Here is a 17,118-nt window from a genome sequence, read left to right as displayed (position 1 = left end):
TAAATGGCCTTCTAGTCTCCACAAACACCCCCGTTCACGCGCACGTCCTGTTTAATCTGCGATAATCCCACCGCATCCCTCTGCAGCCAGATGTCGGCTGCTCTCAGGAGCTTAGAGGGTCTGTGTCTGCAGCTACGTGGCTCCATGTTCACTGATGAGCCGCTCTGAGAGGATTTATACTGATACTTTAGCCTGATGGTAAACAAGGCGAGCTAGCTAATAACGCCGCTGCTAGCCTGCTGTGCCAACATGGCCGCCTCATCCCAGACCAGTGGATGGGATTATTCCAGTCCTGCCGCTGCGTAAGAGAAGGGGACGTGTTTAGGGGGATATATTTGTTTCTGTTAAGAAAGTACCGGTACGTTTTGCTTCTTTCGTGTAAGAATTCCTGAAGGTTGATTCCTGAATTTACATTTACATTTAGTCATTTAGCAGACGCTCTTATCCAGAGCGACTTACAGTAAGTACAGGGACATTCCCCCGAGGCAAGTAGGGTTGAAGTGCCTTGCCCAAGGACACAACGTCAGTTGGCATGACCGGGAATCGAACTGGCAACCTTCGGATTACTAGCCCGACTCCCTCACCGCTCAGCCATCTCCCTCCCTCCTGAATTCCGAGGTTCTTGTCAGCATTATGGATTCTAACAGAGCCTCATCAATCCCGATGTGGAATGACATGCAGAAGTCGTCCATGCTGATTCTTTCCCTCCTCCATTTTGTGAGAACGGTTGTGCTTTCTAGAGACCTGCCCCCCCCCAGGCTGTTTAGTACACACACACACACACACACACACACACACACACACACACACACACACACACACACACACACACACACACACACACACACCTTCCTCAGTCCCTGTCCTCATTAACAACACCCTCATGTTCCACTTCCCAAACCACTTCCTTTAACCAGTGGACATTCACTGTAGCTGTGGCATCCTGCAAAAATCTCCTCAGTACATCACACAAAATGGCGGACAGTAAAATGATATTTGTGGACACAGAATAGACACTCAAACAGAACAGATAGTGGATGGAAGAAGCCATATGCTCACTCTTATGCAGAGGGCGGGAGGGATATCAAAGCTAGCAGTGTATGCATGAGCGCACACCACACACTGTGAACCTCACATCCATGATCTAATACAGGAGAGAGGGGGAGGGAGAGAGAGGGAGAGAAGCAGGGAGAGTGAGGGTAGAGAGGGAGGGGGAGGGAGGGGATGATTTTGGGATGACACCAGGTTATATCAGTAGTCAAGGGAGGAATCCACCCCCCCTGTTCCTGCTTCAGTGTCACTGTCACTCTTCCTCCACGACAACAAGCCACCTTCCTGCCAATGACAACCTAAACACACACGTTACCCTCACCTTCTGCCGTAGACAGACCTGTGGAAGGTGCTGAGAGCAAACACTATAACACTCACCTGTAAGCTGGGTGAAGGGAGATGTTCCGAGAGGCGGAAGGTTCTGGTCTCACCTCTCGTTCTGCTTTGGTTCACAGAGATCATGAACGACGTCATCAAGAAGATCAAGAAGAAGGGGGGAGTGGAAGGTGAGCGAGAGATCATTTATTACCTGCTTATAATATATATATTTTTTAATAGAATTATGATTTATTATCATTGCAGACGATGACATTCTTGTGACATGGCGAGCAACAGCTACAACAGTAGTTTTTTTTTGCCGTATGTCGGCTGTTGTCTCTGCGACGCTGTCAGTGTGTCTGCTAGTCTCTGACGCACTTCCTGGTCTCTCACATACTTACATTTTACATTTACATTTAGTCATTTAGCAGACGCTCTTATCCAGAGCGACTTACAGTAAGTACAGGGACATACCCCCGAGGCAAGCAGGGTGAAGTGCCTTGCCCAAGGACACAACGTCAGTTGGCATGACCGGGAATCGAACTGGCAACCTTCGGATTACTAGCCCGACTCCCTCACCGCTCAGCCATCTCCCTCCCTCCTGAATTCCGAGGTTCTTGAGAGACTTCCTGGTCTCTGATGTACTTCCTGGTCTCTGATGTACTTCCTGGTCTCTGACCTACTTCCTGTGTGTCCCCTAGGCTCTGATTGTGGACCAGCTCAGTATGAGGATGCTGTCGTCCTGCTGCAAGATGACCGACATCATGACAGAGGGCATCACCAGTGAGTCTTCCAGTTGCAGACTAGTCCCCGCCCCTAGACCCTAGGCCCCGCCCCTAGACCCTGGGCTCCACCCCCTATTCTCTGCCTGGCTCCATGCAGGAAGCATTGGGAGGGGTTACTGACTGGTTCTCTCGCTTGTCCTCTCTCTCTGTCCTCGTTTTCTATTTGTCTCCCTCCCTCTCTCTCTCTCTCTCTCTCTCTCTCCCTCTCTCTCTCTCTCTCTCTCTCTCCCTCTCCCTCCATCTTCTAGTTGTGGAGGACATTCACAAGCGGCGAGAGCCTCTTCCCACCCTGGAGGCCATCTACCTGATCACCCCCACAGAGAAGGTACACACACACACACACATTCACACACACACACACACACACACACACACACACACACACACACACACACACAAAACAAACAAACACTCACACACGGACACTGTCTTTGTGTCAGGTTTTGTGTTCGGTGTCTAAACTGTTTACTCAGCCAACCCACACCACACACAGTCCTCCATTACCATGGACACACACAGTCCTCTGTTACCATGGACACACACAGTCCTCTGTTACCATGGACACACACAGTCCTCTGTTACCAGGAGCTGAGGACGTGTTGAACACCTGTCTGTCTACACCTGTTCTCTGACCCTCCCTCTCTGCCTCTCGTTTCTCTCTCTCTTTCTTTATCTTGCTCTCTCTCTCTCTGACTCACACGCACACAAACACACATCTTCCTCACGCACCTGTTTCATTCTCCTGTGTGGCTCCCTTTCTCTCTCTCTCCCTCTCTTCCAACCTCCCTCACTCGCCCCCCTCCCTCCCTTCCGACCTCCCTCTCTCTTCCCTCACCCCCCCCCCCCCCCCCCCACTCTCTCTCTCTCTCTCTCTCTCCAGTCTGTGCACACCCTGATTGGAGACTTCAAAGACCCCCACTCAGCGAAATACAAAGCCGCCCACGTGTTCTTCACTGACTGTGAGTACCTGACGTCCTCCTCCAGACCTGAGGGGGGCGCTGTGAGGGGGGCGCTGTGAGGGGGGCGCTGTGAGGGGGGCGCTGTGAGGGGGGCGCTGTGAGGGGGGCGCTGTGAGGGGGGCGCTGTGAGGGGGGCGCTGTGAGGGGGGCGCTGTGAGGGGGGCGCTGTGAGGGGGGCGCTGTGAGGGGGGCGCTGTGAGGGAGCATAGCTCTCCTCAGTGAACATCCAGACATTCACTCCAAGGAAAAAACAAGCCTGTGTCTTCTCCCCTGTGCTTTTGTAGCATAGTGGGTGAATAGAATGTGGCACCTTAAAGGAAATACTGCATGGATTAGGATTAAATACTGGTAGTAGACAGTAGCTGCTAGGATTGAGCCCCCCTCTCCCCCGCCCGCCCTCCCCCCGCCCTCCCCCCAGCCTGCCCGGACCCTCTCTTTAACGAGCTGGTGAAGAGCCGAGCCTCCAAAACCATCAAGACGCTGACGGAGATCAACATCGCTTTCCTGCCCTACGAGTCACAGGTAAACACACACACACTCACACACACACACGCACACACACACACTCTCACACACACACACACACACACACACACACACAGGGAGTGTGTTCATATCGTCAAACCGGATCCAGAGTTATTACAATTGAGATGAAATAGAAAGAGAAGTGATATAAATGACACTTAAAATTGCGAATCGAGATGATTTTCTTTTATTGAAAATGTGTGCGTGTGTGTATGTGTGTGTGTGTAGGTGTACTCCCTGGACAACCCTGATGCGTTCCAGAGCTTCTACAGCCCACACAAGACCCAGCTGAAGAACCCTGTGATGGAGAGACTGGCAGAGCAGTTAGCCACGCTGTGCGCCACCCTGAAGGAGTACCCTGCCGTCAGATACCGAGGGTGAGCCACAGGGGGCGCCGCTGCCACGCAGAGGCACGGAGAGCTAGTGTGGACAGGATGTGAGGGACGGATGTTTCTGTTTTGAACTGTTTCTGTTCTGTTTCCTGCGTTTGTGTTTCTTGTCGTATTTCTATCTGTGTGTCCTCCCCTGCCCTCCCCTCCCCTCCCCTCCCCCTCCCCTCCCCCTCCCCTCCCCTCCCCTCCCCTCCCTCCCCTCCCCTCCCCTCCCCTCCCTCCCTCCCTCCCTCCCTCCCTCCCTCCCTCCCTCTCAGGGACTACAAAGACAACGCCACGCTGGCTCAGCTGGTGCAGGACAAGCTGGATGCGTACAAGGCGGACGACCCCACCATGGGAGAGGTGAGAGAGAGATCTACACACAGGGGAGTTTCACGAGCAAATCAGATTTAGAGAGCGAAGGGGGCTGGGTCACTGCAGACAAGCAGCGCTTTGCAATATCCTGATCACAACCCAATCTCTCTCCCACCCACCCATCCTCCCCTCCCTCCCCCCCCTCCCCCCCTCCGCCCCTCCCCCCCCCTCCCCAGGGTCCTGATAAAGCTCGTTCTCAGCTTATCATCCTGGACCGGGCGTTCGACCCCGTGTCCCCTGTCCTGCACGAGCTCACCTTCCAGGCCATGGGCTACGATCTGCTGCCCATCGAGAACGACGTCTACAAGTAAGCGTGCCAAGCTCGCGTGTGCACGTGTTTCTGAGTTTTGCCATATTTGTGTGTCTGTATTTCTTAATGTGTTTGTGTGTGTGAATGCGTGTGCGTGTCTATGTGTGTGTGTGTGTGTGTGTGTCTATGTGTGTGTGTGTGTCTATGTGTGTGTGTGTGTCTATGTGTGTGTGTGTGTCTATGTGTGTGTGTGTGTGTGTGTGAACCAGGTATGAGACCAGCGGGATGGGCGACTCCCGTGAGAAGGAGGTTCTGCTCCACGAGGATGACGACCTGTGGGTGGGGCTGAGACACAAACACATCGCCGAGGTCTCCCAGTGAGTCAACCCTCATCCCTCCACAGCCCTCATCCCTTCTCATCCCTCCACAGCCCACAGCCCTCCACAGCCCTCATCCCTCCACAGCCCTCCACAGCCCTCATCCCTCCACAGCCCTCATCCCTCCACAGCCCTCATCCCTCCACAGCACTCATCCCTCCACAGCCCTCATCCCTCCACAGCCCTCATCCCTCCACAGCCCTCCACAGCCCTCATCCCTCCACAACCCTCATCCCTCCACAGCCCTCATCCCTCCACAGCCCTCATCCCTCCACAGCCCGCATCCCTTCTCATCCCTCCACAGCCCTCATCCCTTCTCATCCCTCCACAGCCCTCATCCCTCCTCGACCCTCATCCCTGAACCTGCTGACTCTAACCCTCTCTTTCTCCCCCTCCGCAGGGAAGTGACACGCCAGCTGAAGGACTTCTCAGCCAGTAAGAGGATGAACACTGCTGGAGAGAAGGTGAGGACACACCTGACGGATGTCAGGAGGAACTCCCTGAGTCTCCGACCGGGCCTGTCCAGGGGGGGATTTGAAAAGGGCTCTAACCACTAAGCTGTCCCCTGTGTGTGCTCCAACAGACCACCATGAGGGACCTGTCTCAGATGCTGAAGAAGATGCCCCAGTACCAGAAGGAGCTGAGCAAGGTGGGGCAGGGCAGTGTGTGTGAGTGTGTGTCAGTGTGTGAGTGTGTGTGAGTGTGCGTGGTGTGTTTGTACAGTATGTATGATTGTGTGTGTGAGTGTGTGTATGTACAGCGTGTGTGTGTGTGTGTGTACAGTGTGTGTGTGTGTTTGTTTTTGTACAGTATGTATGATTGTGTGTGTGTGTACAATGTGTGTGTGTGTATGTACTGAATTGTCTCTGTGTACTCCCAGTATTCCACCCACCTCCAGCTGGCTGAGGACTGCATGAAGCACTACCAGGGAACGGTGGACAAGCTGTGTCGCGTGGAGCAGGTAGAGAGCGAGAGCGAGGGGTGGAGGAGGGAGCGAGTGGTGGGGTGGGAGCGAGGGGTGGAGGAGAGAGCGAGGGGTGGAGGAGGGAGCGAGGGGTGGAGGAGGGAGCGAGGGGTGGAGGAGGGCTGGGAGGGAGGAGGGAGCTTTGGGGATACATTCACAGTACACACACACATTCCTTCATTTAGCAGACACTTTCGTCGTACAAATACTGCGTGGTAGCAAGTGCAGCCGATAAGCAAAGACCTGAAGTGCGTTAGTCCTTCTGTAGTCGCTAAAGACCTTTGTGGACGTGGGATGAGGGGCGGGATGAGAGGTGGGATGAGAGGTGGGATGAGAGGTGTGGTTGTGTGTTGCAGGACCTGGCTATGGGCACGGACGCGGAGGGCGAGAAGATCAAAGACCCCATGAGGGCCATCGTCCCCATCCTGCTGGACGCTAACGTCAGCACCTACGACAAGATCCGCATCATCCTGCTCTACATCTTCCTCAAGAACGGTGAGGAGCCCTGCCCTCATCCCTGCCCTGCCTCCCCCTCATCCCTAACCTCATCCCTCCCCCCCATCCTTACCCTCAGGATGAGGGTTTAATGGTTAGAGATAATAACATGTTGAATTGGAGTGAATGATCGAGCACTACTAGGATAGAAAATCTAACTTGTGTGTGTCTGCGTGTGTGTGTGTGTCTGTGTGTGTGTCTGTGTGTGTGTGTGTGTGTCTGTGTGTGTCTGTGTGTGTCCAGGCATCACGGAGGAGAACCTCAACAAGCTGATCCAGCACGCTCAGATCCCCCCTGAGGACAGTGAGATCATCACCAACATGGCCCACCTGGGCGTGCCCATCGTCACAGACGTAAGCTCCTCATTGGCTGGCTGGCCCATGACCTCTGACCCGCCTCCAGTCAGGAAACACCTCCGTCTTTCAGACTGAAGACAGTTTTGCTCCTTGCTATTGGTCTCTTTCTCTCTCTCTGACTCTCTCCCTTTCTCTCTCTTCTTCTCTCTCTTCTTCTCTCTCTTGCTCCACTTGCTTGTGAACTGACTGCTCCCTCTCTCCTCCCTCCCTCCGTCTGCAGTCCACCCTTCGCCGGGGTAAGAAGCTGGACAGGAAGGAGCGTGTGAGCGAGCAGACCTATCAGCTGTCTCGCTGGACACCACTGGTCAAGGACATCATGGAGGTTTGTGTAACCCTCACTTGGGTGTGTGTGTGTGTGTGTGTGTGTGTGTGTGTGTGTGTGTGTGTGTGTGTGTGTGTGTGTGTGTGTGTGTGTGTGTGGGGAGGAGAGTGAGTGTGGGGAGGAGAGTGTGTGTGGGGAGGGGTGTGTGTGTGGGGAGGGGTGTGTGTGTGTGTGTGTGTGTGTGTGGAGAGGAGAGTGTGTGTGGGGAGGGGTGTGTGTGTGTGTGTGTGTGTGTGTGTGTGTGTGTGTGTGTGTGTGGAGAGGAGAGTGTGTGTGGGGAGGGGTGTGTGTGGGGAGGGGTGTGTGTGTGTGTGTGTGTGTGTGGATGGAGAGTGAGTGTGGGGAGGAGAGTGTGTGTGGGGAGGGGTGTGTGTGGGGAGGGGTGTGTCTGTGGGGAGGGGTGTGTGTGGGGAGGGGTGTGTGTGGGGAGGGGTGTGTGTGTGTGTGTGTGGGGGGAGGGGTGTGTGTGTGTGTGTGTGTGGATGGAGAGTGAGTGTGGGGAGGAGAGTGTGTGTGGGGAGGGGTGTGTGTGGGGAGGGGTGTGTCTGTGGGGAGGGGTGTGTGTGTGGGGAGGGGTGTGTGTGGGGAGGGGTGTGTGTGTGGGGAGGAGAGTGTGTGTGGGGAGGAGAGTGTGTGTGGGGAGGGGTGTGTGTGTGGGGAGGGGTGTGTGTGGGGAGGAGAGTGTGTGTGGGGAGGGGTGTGTGTGGGGAGGGGTGTGTGTGGGGAGGGGTGTGTGTGTGGGGAGGAGAGTGTGTGTGGGGAGGGGTGTGTGTGTGGGGAGGGGTGTGTGTGGGGAGGGGTGTGTGTGGGGAGGGGGTGTGTGTGGGGAGGGGTGTGTGTGTGGGGAGGAGAGTGTGTGTGGGGAGGAGAGTGTGTGTGGGGAGGGGTGTGTGTGTGGGGAGGAGAGTGTGTGTGGGGAGGGGTGTGTGTGTGGGGAGGGGTGTGTGTGTGGGGAGGAGAGTGTGTGTGGGGAGGGGTGTGTGTGGGGAGGGGTGTGTGTGTGGGGAGGGGTGTGTGTGTGGGGAGGAGTGTGTGTGTGGGGAGGAGAGTGTGTGTGGGGAGGGGTGTGTGTGGGGAGGAGAGTGTGTGTGGGGAGGGTGTGTGTGTGGGGAGGGGTGTGTGTGGGGAGGAGAGTGTGTGTGGGGAGGGGTGTGTGTGGGGAGGAGAGTGTGTGTGGGGAGGGGTGTGTGTGTGGGGAGGGGTGTGTGTGTGGGGAGGAGAGTGTGTGTGGGGAGGAGAGTGTGTGTGGGGGGAGGGGTGTGTGTGTGGGGAGGAGAGTGTGTGTGGGGAGGGGTGTGTGTGTGGGGAGGAGAGTGTGTGGGGAGGGTGTGTGTGGGGGAGGGGTGTGTGTGTGGGGAGGAGAGTGTGTGTGGGGAGGGGTGTGTGTGTGGGGAGGAGAGTGTGTGGGAGGGGTGTGTGTGTGGGGAGGAGAGTGTGTGTGGGGAGGGTGTGTGTGTGGGGAGGAGAGTGTGTGTGGGGAGGAGAGTGTGTTGGGAGGGGTGTGTGTGTGGGGAGGGGTGTGTGTGGGGAGGGGTGTGTGTGGGGAGGAGAGTGTGTGTGGGGAGGAGAGTGTGTGTGGGAGGGGTGTGTGTGTGGGGAGGAGAGTGTGTGTGGGGAGGAGAGTGTGTGTGGGGGAGGAGAGTGTGTGTGGGGAGGAGAGTGTGTTGGGAGGGGTGTGTGTGGGGAGGGGGTGTGTGTGGGGAGGAGAGTGTGTGTGGGGAGGGGTGTGTGTGTGGGGAGGAGAGTGTGTGGGGGAGGGGTGTGTGTGGGGAGGGGGTGTGTGTGTGGGGAGGGGTGTGTGTGTGGGGAGGAGAGTGTGTGTGGGGAGGGGTGTGTGTGTGGGGAGGAGAGTGTGTGGGGAGGGGTGTGTGTGTGGGGAGGAGAGTGTGTGTGGGGAGGGAGAGTGTGTGTGGGGAGGAGAGTGTGTGTGGGGAGGGGTGTGTGTGTGGGGAGGAGAGTGTGTGTGGGGAGGGGTGTGTGTGTGGGGAGGGGTGTGTGTGTGGGGAGGAGAGTGTGTGTGGGGAGGGGTGTGTGTGGGGAGGGGTGTGTGTGTGGGGGAGGGGTGTGTGTGTGGGGAGGAGTGTGTGTGTGGGGAGGAGAGTGTGTGTGGGGAGGGGTGTGTGTGGGGAGGAGTGTGTGTGTGGGGAGGGGTGTGTGTGTGGGGAGGGGTGGTGTGTGGGGAGGAGAGTGTGTGTGGGGGAGGGGTGTGTGTGGGGAGGAGAGTGTGTGTGGGGAGGGGTGTGTGTGTGGGGAGGGGTGTGTGTGTGGGGAGGAGAGTGTGTGTGGGGAGGAGAGTGTGTGTGGGGAGGGGTGTGTGTGTGGGGAGGAGAGTGTGTGTGGGGAGGGGTGTGTGTGTGGGGAGGAGAGTGTGTGGGGAGGGGTGTGTGTGGGGAGGGGTGTGTGTGTGGGGAGGGGTGTGTGTGTGGGGAGGAGAGTGTGTGTGGGGAGGGGTGTGTGTGTGGGGAGGAGAGTGTGTTGGGAGGGGTGTGTGTGTGGGGAGGAGAGTGTGTGTGGGGAGGGGTGTGTGTGTGGGGAGGAGAGTGTGTGTGGGGAGGAGAGTGTGTTGGGAGGGGTGTGTGTGTGGGGAGGGGTGTGTGTGGGGAGGGGTGTGTGTGGGGAGGAGAGTGTGTGTGGGGAGGAGAGTGTGTGTGGGGAGGGGTGTGTGTGTGGGGAGGAGAGTGTGTGTGGGGAGGAGAGTGTGTGTGGGGAGGAGAGTGTGTGTGGGGAGGAGAGTGTGTTGGGAGGGGTGTGTGTGGGGAGGGGTGTGTGTGGGGAGGAGAGTGTGTGTGGGGAGGGGTGTGTGTGTGGGGAGGAGAGTGTGTGTGGGGAGGAGAGTGTGTTGGGAGGGGTGTGTGTGGGGAGGGGTGTGTGTGGGGAGGAGAGTGTGTGTGGGGAGGGGTGTGTGTGTGGGGAGGAGAGTGTGTGTGGGGAGGAGAGTGTGTTGGGAGGGGTGTGTGTGTGGGGAGGGGTGTGTGTGTGGGGAGGAGAGTGTGTGTGTGTGAATATGTGCATGTGTGCATCAGCTACTGGTCAGTCTGTCAGTTTTTGAAAATACATGTTTTGCTGCCCCTCCCCCCCCTCTCTGCAGGATGCCATTGAGGATAAGCTGGACACCAAGCACTATCCCTACATCTCCACCCGCTCCTCCGCCTCCTTCAGCACCACCGCAGTCAGGTAAACACACACACAGGGTGAGGTGAGGGGTGGGGACTGATGAGAGAATGCTGACACACTGACCCTCCAGCCAACACAATCATCCACCCCGACACCCTCCATGATTGATCTGCCGTCAGGTCTGCTCTGCTCTAGTCCAGTCCCAGTGCTCTCTGCCCTCCTCCCCTTACCTCCCCCACCTCCCTCCCCCTCTATCTTTCCTCCTCTCCGCCCACTCCTCGTTCCCCTCCCCCCTCCCTCCTCCTGTTCACCCCTCCTCCTCCCTTCGATATTGACACCTGCTGTAACTCCACAGGCAGGTTTTGTTTGCATTTGTGAGTCACAAATAACGTACACACACGTTCACAAGCACACACACATTATTGATTCTGGTGAAAACAAGAGCAGGGAGGGAGGTCACATTGACATTAAGATAGGGAACACAGGGAGAGAGAAAAGATAGAGAGATATAGGGAACATCCACAACACTAACGCTCCCCCTGTCCTCCTCCACCCCTCCCCCCCCCCCCCCCCCGGCGTCTCCCTCACGCCAGCGCCCGGTACGGGCACTGGCACAAGAACAAGACCCCGGGCGAGTATCGAACCGGGCCTCGTGTCATGGTGTTCATCATCGGAGGTGTGTCCTTCAGCGAGATGCGCTGCGCCTACGAAGTCACCCAGGCCAACGGGAAGTGGGAGGCTATCATTGGTGAGTCTGGCTCCGGGGGGGGCGCCACTGAGCGCTGGGCGCAGGGGGGCTGGGAGTCCCCTGTAGAGATAATGGTATGGTCCGACAAGGCACACACACACACACCAAGCACGTTATCTAGATTAGGGTCGGTCAAACCTGCTCCTGGAGAGATACCCTCCTGTAGGGTTACACTCCAACCCTGCTCCTGGAGAGATACCCTCCCGTAGGGTTACACTCCAACCCTACTCCTGGACGGAGTGTATCTCTCCAGGAGCAGGGTTGGAGTGTAACCCTAAAGGAGGGTGGATCTCCAGGAGCAGGGTTGACCAGCCCTTATCTAGATGATCAACTCTGATTTCAGGCTCTCCTAAACACATCTAGTTTTAGTGAATAAAGTTGCAGTATTGTACAGTGTGTAGTATTATTGGTACAGCACATGGAAAAGCCAGTTTTTCTGTTCTTGTCTGTCTAGTCAGTCTGTGTGCTAAGAGTGAACATGTATCATTTGTCTCTGCAATGTCCTGCTTTTGCTTCCAACTTTGTAAACACAAGACTATTGTCTTTGAATTCTGTGTATTTTGGTATTGTTTTTGTGTTGAACTGTGCTTTGGCAGTGTGTTAGTGTGCGTGTAGGTGTGTTTGTATACAGTATGTTTCCGTGTACAGTATGTTTCTGTGTACTGTGTGTATGTGTGTGTTCGCAAGTTGAGAACTGTGCAGTGTTTTGATTTACCTTATTTGGCCGAGAAGTGAGGAGAGAAGGAGAGAGAGATAGAGAGAGAGTGAGAGAAAGAGAGAGAAAGAGAGAGAGAGAGAAAGAGAGAGAGAGAGAGAGTGAGTGAGAGAGACAAAGAGAGAGAAAGGAGAGAGAGAAAGAGAGAAAGAGAGAAAAAGAGAGAAAGAGAGAAAGAGAGAAAAGAGAGAGAGAGAGAGAGAGAGAGAGAGAGAGAGAGAAAGAGAGAGAAAGAGAGAGAAAGAGAGAGAGAGAGAGAAAGAGAGAGAGAGAGAGAAAGAGAGAGAAAGAGAGAGAGAGTGGTCTGACGTGACGACGAGTGGTGAAGCCGCCTCTGTTCCTCCGCAGGTTCTACCCACACGCTCACCCCCACCAAATTCTTAACGGACCTGCAACACCCCGACTTCCGAGAGTCCACTAGGGTCTCCTTTGAGGACCCAGAGCCCACTGAGGAGTGAGACAGAGTGAGAGAGGGAGGGAGGGAGAGAGAGAATCTCACACTCTGACAAAGTAAAGGCAGCCGCTCAAAGAAGCCCTTTCTGAACTCCTCTAACAGCATAAGGGCTTCCTTTTTGTTTTCCGTTGTTGCTCCTCCCACTACACTCAGTGACTGTTTAATGACTCCCCCTCATGGATGAGGCTCATCCTCCTATCACTGCATGGCCCCCTTACCTCAGGCCCACCCCCTGTAGGCCAACAGCCAATCAGAACACAGCCGGGGATTCCCATCAGCCAATAGGCCCGGCCCAGTCGTTGTTGGCAGGTAGAAGAGGTGTTTGCTGGCGCTGGGCCTATAGGGAGTGACGCTGAGGTTGAGTTGCCATGCCAACAGGAGCCCTGACCCCATCCCTGCAGCCCACCTCCCACCATCATCTCTAGCTGGGTGGATTAAATCGCCCCCCTCCTGCCCCACCCCCCCAGCCTGGGTTCCTCTCAGCTTGTTTCGCACCCCCTGACCCCCCCAAATTTGATCATGTTTGGCGAAGATTTAATCTACCCCCGAGATCCATGTTTTTTTATTTGTTACTGTTGGATTCATTTTCTCCTTCTTCTCCTAAGTAACACGCCAAGACAATCATGTTTTTATGGAATGCTTTTCTTTCAGGGTAGGTTATTGAGTTACTGTTGGATTTCAAGAAAACACTCTCTTTATCAAGTCTTTTTTTTTCTTGTTTTTGTTCTTTCCCCTCTCCACCACCTAGCAACAGCCTCTTAACTCCGCCCCTAGCAACAGCCTCTTAACTCCGCCCCTAGCAACAGCCTCTTTACTCCGCCCCTAGCAACAGCCTCTTAACTCCGGCTCTGGTAGAAGACTCTGGTAGAAGTTGAAGTGCTAACTACACTTTTTCACTCAAGTTAAAGAAAAGAAGTATGGGCTCTGACATAAGTAAAAAGTAGCCATTACTACCTCTTTTAGTGTTTTAGTCACAGGTTGTCAGAAAAATTGTGAAGTACTGATACCAGAAAAACAACAGTGTAATCACAGTGTAACGGTCTGTCAGAAGTAGAAAGTACATTTATGTGTTAAAAATGTAAGGACTGAAAGTAAAAAGTTGAAAGAAAAATAAATAGTGAAGTAAGGTACTGATACCAGAACCCCCCCCCCCCTCTCCTGTGTAGGTCAATAGATCTTAATCGTCAACAACCTTTAACCCTTGTGCTGCCTTCGGGTCACATGACCCAAAGGTTCATAACGAACCATCATTGTGTTTACCCAATTTTACCCAATACAAAAACAAATAAAAATAATTTTCTTTGAACCTTCGCAATGTGGGGGGTCTGAGACAGCCCGACGGTTAAAAGAAAAGGCTTCACTTTGTTTTTGTATGCGGTAAAGTTGTCGCAATACGACAGTGGGTCACAATGACTGATGTGTCAGAATGACCCGAAGATTAAGGGTTAAGATGTTGACTTTCATCACACCAAGAAGCACAGACCACAGGAACCTACAGGAGGTCTGCTTTTCGCTCTTAATTTAGTTTAAAAACCAGTGAGGTGATTTAGTTTAAAAACCAGTGAGGTGATTTAGTTTAAAAACCAGTGAGGTGATTTAGTTTAAAAACCAGTGAGGTGATTTAGTTTAAAAACCAGTGAGGTGATTTAGTTTAAAAACCAGTGAGGTGATTTAGTTTAAAAACCAGTGAGGTGATTTTTGGGATAGAGCTATGACATCCATCCCATACATGCTTCTCTGCAAAAACTTTTTTCAAACCAACATTTAGTTTCATGGTTTTTATATTTTTTACTCAGTAAGGATCAATCACCATTAGCAGTATGAAGGCACTAACATACTGCCACCATCCAACACTTCCTAAACAAAACGGCCATTTTTCTTTTTTTCTTTACTAAAACCGATGTTTGTTTCTGTACTGGTACCTCCTCATGTGGTCGGCGTGGAGGAGGAACATGGAAGTGATCTGTTTCTGCCTCAGGGCCCGCAAAGCTGCACGTTTGAGACGCAGAGAGACGGGAGAGAACTAGGCAAGGACAGTCCAAAGTTGCTCTGTGACTAGTGAACACCCCCACCCACCCACTCACTCCCACCCACCCTCACCCCCACCCACGATGCCTGCCTCACCATGGTGACCCAACTTGAGATGGACTCGCCTCTTCCTCTCCTGTCTCTACCTGTTCCTATTGAGTCTGGGATGACACACTTGTCTTGATCGCTTCAGTACAACCATCCTTGAAGAGAACCGGACTGGTCCGGTTTACAGAGCCCTATTGAAGCCGTTTCAGAGCCACAGGTCATACAAGGCGTCCTTTAGTGAAAGGAAACATGCAGCTTTGCCTTAGAAACAAACCGCTGGATATTAACTGCCGATAAAAAATGTTGAAGCTGGTGTGGAGCACAAACCAACACTTTGATTCAGCTGTCTGCCCTGTTTACGAAGGGCTCCGTTTGTTCAAGATGGAGGTAAGCCATCAAATTAACGGCATAGTGACAAACTAGTTGAGGAAAGTGTTTGGTTTGTCTGGTCCAACACCTTTGTGATGCCGTGTCCGAAATGTGTCTTCAGCTATCGAAAAGTCAGGTCATTCATATTTTGCCAGAGCTGTTGTGTTCCTACCTTTCAATTATCCTTTTTAATATATATATATTATTTTAGTACGATTATAGATTCACAACTGAGTCTAATTGATTTTCCATCTTTGACTAATAATAACGTAAGAAACATTCAATTCTTTTTTTGTTGTTGTTGGCAGTGCTTTGCTATGTTTGCATGCACTGTAATTAGGAGTTTCGGTCACTTGATTCCACCTGATTTTCTGCACCTATATGAGTACAGGTGTTATGTCACTGGATCTACATTCATGTCAAGATCACAGGGTGACACACACTTTGCAACCTTTGGTAGAAGGCGATAGCGGTGTTTTATTACTTTACAAAACAGGGAAAATCACTTGGTTAAGGTTGCAAAATGTGAAAGCCCACAATTTTTTTCTTTCTTTGGTCTGTGATCATCACTAACTTTTAACCAATCACAGGCCTCCATGTCTGAAAGATGACTTGCATGTAGCATAATTTGTAACAAAATTTGTATTTGTTTTTGTTTGTCAGGCAGCATAATCTCAAATGATTTCTTTCTAACAGTGTGAACAGCCACCAAATGTTATGGCTACCGATTTATAATTTCAACTTTTCTTGGCTCACCATCAACATTCTGTGTGAATCTCATCAACTGTAGACATTCATAAGAGCTGAAAACACATTTTCCCAGAGGCCTAATGTTTGGCCAGTCCTAATGCGGCTATCTGTGTGTGTGTGTGTGTGTTCCTGTTGGTTTGTCTCCAGGATCGACTCATGTCTTCACACCTACCGGAGTGTTGGATGCTCTCAAGGCCATGAACAAACCAGATGAGGAAGTTGCAAGCTAAAATCATCCAATCACGTCTCTCGCTTCTGAAATCCCGCTAACCTAGTACCCTGTCCCCGTCTCCTTGACAACGATTCTCCCAAATCTTACGTTTATTGTGAATGCATCTTGCTTGAGAAAAAAAATAACAACAAAAAACAATGACAACATTGATGAAAAAAAATACATGTGAAAAACAAATAAAGTCAAAAGAATTGTTGCAAGTATTCTCATGTTTTACAATGGATGCAAATAAATAAACTTATTTAAAGAGGTTTAAACATCAACAAATGCCATTTAAAACTTGAAAGTACCAAATGTTATATTGTATGCTATGAACCCTGCTAGAATGCGTAAAAGGTAGAGATTTTCTGTTTGTTCCCTTGGTTACCTTATTGGTGTGAAGTTAATTGATAGTGGGGGGAGGAGGGATGTGTGTTGAGGCCTAGAACCATTAGTAGAACCATCTCCTCATCCTGTCAGATATTTCATCCTCCATTGACCCACAAGGAAAGAACCCTGGTCGTTCGAGATGTTTGTGTCAGTAGCATGCTTGCCCCTTGTGTGGACTGTTACTGTAAAACTATTATGTGGCAAAAAAATAGGACCAGACAACACCCAACAGTACAGATCATTTCCATAGTCTGTGATGTTTGACCATGGTCAGTCAGTTTCAAAACGGAAATCTCCCCTGTAGATATGTAGTGGAGGACAAGGGCCCTCCATCCCTCCTCACCCACACACGGACGCAAGTATTTACTCACCTCAGCCACTTCCTTTCTCTGGAGACATTTCAAGTTTTAGTGTCAAAAAGGCCACTGCTTGCGGATATTTAAACAATTATCTTAAAAGGGCCGAGTGTATTTCAGTATTGTATCCTGTCAGATTCAGTCTCATCATTGGTTCGTAACGCTGTGTTCCATGCGCGAGTAGCGTGTTGTGTATCTGCCATAAGTTGATGTTTTAGCGTCTGTCTGTTCACCGGTGATATTTCTGACTGTGAAGTAGTGAAACATTTCCTTTCAAAATGAAAAAACGAAAAAAGTAGAAACAAAGCCAATGTGAAGCCGCTGTGTTTGTGCTGTTTTAGCTGTAGCTGTAGTGGTCAACTAAATAATAACTAATATCTATATTTCGTTCATCTGTCTGTAGGTTTCTCCTCTGGTGCGCTGTTAAATCTTCCAATGGTGAATGGCTTTGCAAAGAAATGTAACCCAGATTATTAACGTTTTTATTTATTTGTCCCCTTTCTTTCCGTTTCCTGGCCAAACTGGTTGTATATTGCACTATGCGTTTTCTGTCAACGCTTTGTTTCAATTTGTATTATTTCTTCTGTTATCATTTGCTGTTGTGTTATCGTTCACTGTCTATTCAATTAATTTATATAAAAGTTATTTATCAGAGACAAATATTAATAAATGAAACATTAAGTCTGTCCTAAACATGTTTAACTTATTGGAAATCTATGTTTGCGAGTGTTCAAGCACAAACAAAAGAATACTTCATGTGTACCAGTGTACTAAAGGCTATCTAATAA

General features: G+C 51.8%; 1 protein-coding gene across 1 annotated transcript in view; it reads left to right on the top strand.

The window, feature by feature from the left end:
* stxbp1a (syntaxin binding protein 1a) overlaps nt 1-17,118 on the top strand; it is an 18,126-nt gene extending 1,008 nt beyond the window's left edge. Inside the window, 19 exon segments of the mRNA XM_067249964.1 lie at nt 1,506-1,543; nt 1,545-1,556; nt 2,070-2,151; nt 2,402-2,478; nt 3,034-3,112; nt 3,531-3,634; nt 3,866-4,014; nt 4,287-4,371; nt 4,560-4,690; nt 4,903-5,010; nt 5,411-5,474; nt 5,594-5,659; nt 5,891-5,971; nt 6,331-6,469; nt 6,713-6,822; nt 7,046-7,147; nt 10,236-10,321; nt 10,855-11,009; nt 15,521-17,118. Coding sequence (XP_067106065.1) covers nt 1,506-1,543; nt 1,545-1,556; nt 2,070-2,151; nt 2,402-2,478; nt 3,034-3,112; nt 3,531-3,634; nt 3,866-4,014; nt 4,287-4,371; nt 4,560-4,690; nt 4,903-5,010; nt 5,411-5,474; nt 5,594-5,659; nt 5,891-5,971; nt 6,331-6,469; nt 6,713-6,822; nt 7,046-7,147; nt 10,236-10,321; nt 10,855-11,009; nt 15,521-15,603 — 1,751 coding nt within the window. The 3' untranslated portion in view covers nt 15,604-17,118.

The sequence above is a fragment of the Osmerus mordax genome, chromosome 14 (assembly GCF_038355195.1).
Source record: "Osmerus mordax isolate fOsmMor3 chromosome 14, fOsmMor3.pri, whole genome shotgun sequence".
Lineage (NCBI taxonomy): Eukaryota > Metazoa > Chordata > Actinopteri > Osmeriformes > Osmeridae > Osmerus > Osmerus mordax.
Note: the sequence above shows the minus strand (reverse complement) of the source record. Positions and strands in the feature narration are given on the sequence as shown.